This window comes from Gastrolobium bilobum, unplaced genomic scaffold, assembly GCF_033153095.1.
Source record: "Gastrolobium bilobum isolate Gb01-03AN ecotype WA unplaced genomic scaffold, APGP_CSIRO_Gbil_v1 utg728, whole genome shotgun sequence".
Lineage (NCBI taxonomy): Eukaryota > Viridiplantae > Streptophyta > Magnoliopsida > Fabales > Fabaceae > Gastrolobium > Gastrolobium bilobum.
Genome location: NW_026899225.1, coordinates 438721 through 446111, shown reverse-complemented (window position 1 = coordinate 446111; position 7391 = coordinate 438721). Strand labels below are relative to the sequence as shown.

Below are 7391 nucleotides of genomic sequence, written 5' to 3'. Positions count from 1 at the left end.
TAACATAAGCCCATATCACTTTCGTAATAACGCGTTTCTACTTTCTATCCACCCAGCCATTTCAGAAAAAGGAAGAAGAAAAAAAAAAAAAAAAAAGAAGTTGAAGTAAGAAAGAAGCAGAAAGGCAAAGAGAAAGTATTCATTAATTCTTGCATGCCTTCAACAGTTCAACCTCTCTCCGAAGATCAGAATAAGGCAGAGCAAGGGGGAAAAATAAAATAAAAAGCTTCTCGGTTATTTCTAAATTAAGCATTTAAAATGAAGGTAGGGTGGGTTTAGCCTAAAGATAACTAAAGTAAAATGGAATAGAAGAAGGTAGCACATATATAGAATTAAAGAAAAGATAATTGATTAGTTAATGAAATTGGAATTAAGCATAAACAAAATTAAATTTGTAAAAGCACACTGTTTTCCAAGTGTAAAGCCAATTTGGTTGCTACTTTCCGCTGTTTTAGCTTAAAGACAGAAGAGAAGCTTATAAAAGCAGCCTATTGGCTTGACGCTTTCATTAGGTCCGATTTCATTGAAAACACCTGCTTTGGTGATTTTATTACGCCACAAAATGGATGCTCCTTTTCAGCATATGTAAAACCTTTTCTCCTTTTCTTTTCTTATAGCAAACTGCACATACCAGGCTACATTTTTTTTTTTTTTTTTCCTGCTTAGAACAAAGAGAGAGAGTTTGGTTAAGATAGATTAGAAAGATCAGACAGGGTAGCTCCATGTCTGAGACACACCCAACTTTGTGTACTCTTTCATCCATTCTTGCTCTTCTTCTAATCTTCCTTCTCATCAAAAGAAAGCAAGCCAGACCCAGGCTTAATCTTCCCCCAGGAAAAATGGGCTGGCCCTTTGTGGGGGAAACCATTGGGTATTTGAAGCCTTACTCTGCTACTACAATTGGAGACTTTATGGAGCAGCACATAGCAAGGTAAAATAACCATCACTCACAAAATTACAAAACTTCTTTTTTTTCCATTGAAAAGAGAGCAGACTCTTAACTCTCACCCAATATCAGCAGGTACGGTAAAATTTATAAGTCGAAATTGTTTGGTGAGCCAGCAATAGTTTCGGCAGATGCAGGGTTGAATAGGTTCATATTACAGAACGAAGGGAAATTGTTCGAGTGCAGCTACCCTAGAAGCATTGGTGGAATACTCGGAAAATGGTCCATGTTAGTGTTAGTTGGCGACATGCATAGGGACATGCGGGTTATATCACTCAACTTTCTAAGCCATGCCAGGCTCAGAACACATCTCTTGAAAGAGGTAGAGAAGCATACCCTTCTGGTTCTAAGCTCTTGGAAGGATAATTCCACATTCTCAGCTCAAGATGAAGCCAAGAAGGTAATTTTATTCTATTTTTTTTTTTTTTTTCATATTTAATAGATAAAGAGCACACGAATCAAAGTAAAGGATTGAAGTAAAAGCTACTTGGCTTTATTATATTGCAGTTCACCTTCAATTTGATGGCAAAGCATATCATGAGTCTGGATCCTGGGAATATGGAGACAGAGGAACTAAAGAAAGAGTATATCACTTTCATGAAAGGGGTGGTATCGGCTCCATTGAATTTTCCTGGAACTGCATACTGGAAGGCATTAAAGGTAATATTAATGTTAGAGAAGTATATAAAAAAAACATGTGATAAGAGGCACCAAATGTTTATATACTTCTCTAACAAATAATAATTTAAAGAACCCCATTTTGTTTTTCTAATTAGCTAGGAGTACTGAATTTTTAATCCTGTCCTGTAAATTTTTTACAGTCCAGGTCCACCATACTAAAGTTCATAGAGGGGAAAATGGAAGAAAGAGTCAAAAGAATCCAAGAGGGAAATGAGAGTTTGGAGGAAGATGATCTTCTAAACTGGGTTCTGAAGCATTCAAATCTTTCAACCGAACAAATTCTTGACTTGATCCTCAGCTTGCTCTTCGCTGGCCATGAAACTTCATCGGTAGCCATAGCTCTAGCTATTTACTTCTTGCCCGGTTGTCCTCAAGCTATGAAGCAGTTAAGGGTAAGCTTGTATGAAGATGCTACGTGGAATATTATCTCTTAACAGTTTTCAGAAGAATATATACATATTTTCCCAGTTCAGCTTCTAACGCAAAAGATTTGAAATTTTACTGCTAATAATTAGTTTTTTTTTTTTTTCATTTTTGTGAAAAATAATAGGAAGAACACAGAGAAATTGCCAGAGCCAAGAAGCAAGCAGGGGAAGTTGAACTGACTTGGGATGATTACAAACGAATGGAATTTACTCACTGCGTAAGCCACATATAATATAATAATTGGTGGTCCTGTCCCTTTTTTTTTTTTGAAAATAAACTATGTATTGTTTGATAAATATTAGCAATATTATATGGGATGATGGAGCCCTTTAAAGTGTTTACAACAGAACTGCATTATCAGTAAATTTGATAACACAAAATTAGAAAGAAAGAAGAAAAAATATAATTTTATGCAAAGTAATTAGATTATATACAAGTATATAAAGTATTGTATGTATAAAATTATTTGCTCTTTTTTTTTTGCGAAGGTTGTGAACGAGACACTTCGGCTGGGAAATGTTGTTAGGTTCCTTCACAGGAAGGCTCTGAAAGATGTTCGGTACAAAGGTATATTGGAGGATATAGTATTATTGTTCTTTATTAGTAGAAAGATCAAAATATCTTTTGTGGAAAAAAGAAAGAAAGATAAAAGGTAGTTTAGGTGTCAAAATATAGTAAATGTAAAGTCGCCGGAAATGCAATGCGTTTTTCCATATTGAAAATGTTATTTTGTGTTTGAAAGGTTATGACATTCCATGTGGGTGGAAAGTCCTTCCGGTGATTGCAGCCGTGCATCTGGATCCTTCACTTTTTGACGAACCTCAACACTTCAATCCATGGAGATGGCAGGTCAGTTCTACTAATAACTATAGACAGCACGCCTTGTATAATTATTATCCATCCATCCTTTTTCTTCTTCTTCTTTTCTTAAAGCCAAAGCTTAATTTAAAATATATAGCTATTAGGAAAAGGGAGAAAGAATAATAAGAAGAGGTCCCCAAGCACTTCAATTGGTCCTTGCGGTGGATCCCCACATGCAATCACTGCCTCACTGGCTTCCTTTTCCTTGGAGTTGGAGGTGTGATGTGAGCAGTTGGTGTAACAAAATTTAGTTGAATTTGGGGATTGGGATTTTTGCTAAAAATGTTAGCATGGAATAGTTACATATAGTTTCTAGTCTCAGCTCATTCAGCTTCGTAAGTTATCTTCCTTTCCAGAACACAACAGGTCTTTACGTTCGGCGTTTCAGAATCAGACCCAACATAACGTACAAACGCCGTACGGCTTTGACAAAACTGAAAAGAATGCTTCATCCGTTGATTATTGTTGTTGACTTGGTCCTATGGCTATAGCGCTAGTAGTAGTCCCAAACGTACGCTTATTCATCACCAATGCACATGCTTCTAAAGTTCTAACTCTACGGTAGTACCCTAACTAAATTATTCGGTGCGAGGTCAACATTCTGATGATTAATTAATTAACGAGTAAATATGTTTTTGGTCCTAGCAAATTTTACTATGCCCCCGCTTTAGTCCCGAGCAAATAAAAAGGCTCATCGTGGTCTTTAAAAAATTCAAAATAAACTCATTTAGTTGAGATCGTAGTTCTTCACAAATTCAAAAAAGACCCATATTAGTCCCTTAGGACCACAATAGACATTTATATTTGCTAGAGACTAGAGCGGGCATCTGAAATTTGCTAAGGACCAAAAAGAATATTTCCTATTAATTAATTAAGGGGAGGGTCATTGTGTCAAGTTTCACAAATAGGAAGGTGATAAGGGAAGAGTGCACTCGAGAGGTCCTCATGAGAGTTTTGGGGTAGCCAGCTACATACATGACCAATTACCATTACCAACGATCTGGTCGCGTGAGATGATGAACTGTCATGATCAGCGAAGGGGATGTTGTGAACAGTACGGATGTGGGTCCCAATGGATGCGATGATGATGAGCATGGCTCTTTTGTGAACGTGTGGGCAGTGCCTGAGGTTCCAGATCATTAAAGCCCATGTGGATGTGGGGCTCTCACATGCACGTGCAATTGTGCTTTTCCTTTTTTCTCAACCTGGTCCTAATTCCTCACCCAAATTTATTTATTTATTTATTTATCTATTACTTTAATCATGTATGTAGCCAAGTGGGAAAAGTGATCGAATTGAGGATAACAATATGATGGTGACAAGTAGCGTAACCCGCTCCAGCACCAGAAATCATCAATCTAAATTCTAAAGTTGCTTATCCTCAGCCTTGGGTTGTTGGATATGGCCACGTTCTCCTGATATATATATAATCTGCTACCTGTTTTCCTATGTTATTATTGTAGAGAACCATATGATATCCATGAGAAATAGACAGTTCCATAAATCAAATGCATTTTTCACATCATTATGATGTTAGTATTCCCTGTCTTTTTCATTATTATAGATAACCATAAACGTTTCTTATTCTATTATTTTATTTTGATAATTTGATATCTGATATCTGATATTGATATTGAGTTTGGTGGTGCAGAACAGTGGTAGTCTTGGAAGTTGCCCAAGTTCGAGCACAGCAAGCAGTAACTTCTTACCGTTCGGGGGAGGACCAAGACTATGCGCGGGATCAGAGTTAGCTAAGCTTGAAATGGCTGTTTTCATCCACCATCTCATTCTCAATTACCATTGGGAATTGGCTGATACCGATGAAGCTTTTGCATACCCTTTTGTTGATTTTCCAAAAGGCCTATCTATCAGAGTCCAAACCCACTCTTTGATTTGAGGTCAAAAATCCACCCCTTAATTAGTACAGCTCACCCATTTATATATAATAACTCCAAGCCAAGCCTATAACAGAGACTTCATCAGACTTAATTTGCAGCTGCCTGCTATAGCCTCTCGTGTTGGATTTGGAGACCAATCAAAAGCCAAAGCTACGTGAAGAATTTTTTAAGTTCAAATCTTACAATGGCATCCCTTAATCAAATTAAAGCCTTTTGACTTTCTCGCGTAGCGCAAATGTCTGAAGGGAAGACAAATTAAAAAAACCAATTAAGTACAAAGTCATGCATTAGGACCACTTCTTCCCTTCTCCATTTTCTTCTCCCTCTATGCTAAAGCAGAATTTTACTGCTCCCCACCCCACCCACATTGTACATTTTATATATTCCTCCCAAAAGGCCAGATCGAGTGAACATTTATTCATTTTTATCATCCGAGTACTGTAATCTACCTTTCCTACGATATATAATAATCCAATTTTCTTTTGTGTATGATCTATTACTTTCTTTCCTTTAAGCAAAGAGATGTTATTCACATTTAAATCCAAGATTGTGAATCATATTATATATATACCTTGCAAAATAGTACTTTTAAAACAATTTAAGTTAATTGTATATTTCTGAAAAGAATAAAAGGTTAAGACCAATGATACCATGAATGCTGGGTTTTTTGGGTACATATTTGTTGTAGTTTATTTTTTATTATTAACCCATTACTTTTCCTTTAATTCAATACATATGCATGGTGCGAGGTCCAAGTTGGGATAAAGGTTAAATATTCCAACGTCTAAGAAGGATAGGTTTACAATTTGGGAGGCAGTCCTATTGGTGACTAATGGCTATAAATGTTGTAACGGGGTTTTGGACGGACACGCCCCAGTCATGGAAATTTAGTACAATCGCAAACTACAAACCAAAATAAGTTCTGAACTTTTTTGCGTGAGCCATCTCCGTAATGATGGCTGTTGCGGGCACAAGTTGCACATTTTGACTTTGCTGTAATGTGATTAATTAAGTAGACAGCGAAAAGAGGAATTCATGAAGGCCCCACACAAGACTCCTCCATTCATCAACATTCAGAATGTCGGGCACTCAGTTTGCTGCTCCTTCTTTCCTTCTTTCTTTTTTAAAATATTATTTATTATTCACATCGATGTTGGATTCATGAATCTTATTATATTGAATTATGAATTTATATAATTGTTTTATAATTTTAAAGGGATGAGTTTATTATATGACAGAATAGCGATTATATATGCTATTCACGATCTATAATCAACGATCATATTAATTAACTCAAATTGAACATAGATCTAGACCTCCTTTTTTTTGTTATCGTATTGTATGGCATATATGATGAAGCATATATATTAGTTAAAATATTCATTTTAATCAACCAGTAAATCATCTTGACGGGCTCAAAAATTAGTGTTTGTCATTCTATTACAATGGTATCAAATTGGAGAAAAATGATATCTAATCTCATTTAATCTGGAATCAGTTTATGTACCAGCTAAGTAACTAAGAGAGAACAACATAATCTCCCTCTAAGTAAATAACTAATTAACTATATGTATATCCATGCTTTAATCGTAAATAGCGCCAGACGACAGCATTCTTGTCAGGTTATATTTGACATGTAGCGTCCTTGTTAGGTTAACTTTCGCTTTCAGATCTTCTTTAATTGTGATCGTATTGATGTGTCTTCGTCCTCTCTTTCAATATCTGTGGTCTATGAAGCTGCACGTTATGGAACCAAATGAGGATTCTTCGAAAAATGATGAATACGTAGTTTCTCGATGTCATAAAAAAATTTAGAAGGAAAAACGTAAAGGAAGGTTAGGACTTAGGACCCTACCAACAGTCTTCTTCAACCAGACAAAAGCCAAAAATTGGCTGTTTCGTGCTTCTACTCTTTATAGTTTCAGGAACAACAATTATCAAGTTAAGAAAAGATGGACACGGAAGGAAATTAATCTTATTTTGTATTTTAACAAGTTTTACAAAATATCCAACCTAAACAATGATGACGATGATTCTGAATCAATTAACCAAGGAAGAAAGCTACTACTGCTTCGCTCAAAATCAAACAAAGTGTTGGGTTCAGTCCAATCAGAGCATAAGTTCACAGAAAAATCCAATTTGTTAATTTGGCTGTTATTTCTAGTTAGATAATTAGATACAACTCAATGCAATTCAACTCATTTTCTTCAATGAATTAGCATTATCTTAGAGGCATAATGCAAGACATAAACGGATAAGATTTTTTGTTTTAAGTGAAAATCGCATAAGCATTTGTGAATTGACATCTGACAAGTTGTGGTATTCATGGCACACTTGTTCTTTTCTTTCTATGGTTCAATAATTCATGGAATTCACATTAAGTCTAAAGGGACAGTACCTGGCCGAACAAAGTGTGATTCAGGGGCGCTGTAGATCTATATATGATGACAAAAACAAAATCTAGATTCAGTGCTAGGCAATGGATACCTCAGCAAGAAGATTAATTCATCTAATAACAATTACCACTTTTCATTCGTTTATTTTTTCAGGGTCTTCGGCTCTAAATCTTTGGTGCTATT

The 7391-nt window shown here is 35.7% G+C and overlaps 1 protein-coding gene across 4 annotated transcripts; it reads left to right on the top strand.

The window, feature by feature from the left end:
• Positions 1–722: 722 nt before the first annotated feature.
• Positions 723–4811, top strand: LOC133288593 (cholesterol 22-monohydroxylase CYP90B51). Of its 4 annotated transcripts, XM_061486394.1 has the most exons (10): positions 723–931; positions 1022–1346; positions 1454–1606; positions 1768–2019; positions 2178–2270; positions 2542–2620; positions 2796–2902; positions 3224–3249; positions 3463–3475; positions 4566–4811. In XM_061486394.1, exons 1-10 carry the CDS (start codon positions 723–725, stop codon positions 4809–4811), a joined length of 1503 nt encoding a protein of 500 aa, XP_061342378.1. The 4 variants fall into 4 exon arrangements, with proteins under 4 accessions (XP_061342378.1, XP_061342379.1, XP_061342377.1 ...); XM_061486395.1 differs by lacking the exons at positions 3224–3249; positions 3463–3475 and adding an exon at positions 3309–3320; XM_061486393.1 differs by lacking the exons at positions 3224–3249; positions 3463–3475.
• The last annotated feature ends 2580 nt before the right edge of the window (positions 4812–7391 follow it).

What these genes read in the sequence shown, in the direction of transcription:
- LOC133288593 (XM_061486394.1), top strand. Translation starts at nt 723, where the DNA reads ATGTCTGAGACACACCCAACTTTGTGTACTCTTTCATCCATTCTTGCT. An exon ending in GAAAGATGTTCGGTACAAAG is followed by an intron (nt 2,621 to 2,795) that starts GTATATTGGAGG and finishes TGTGTTTGAAAG; the next exon opens with GTTATGACATTCCATGTGGG. An exon ending in TCAATCCATGGAGATGGCAG is followed by an intron (nt 2,903 to 3,223) that starts GTCAGTTCTACT and finishes AGTTACATATAG; the next exon opens with TTTCTAGTCTCAGCTCATTC.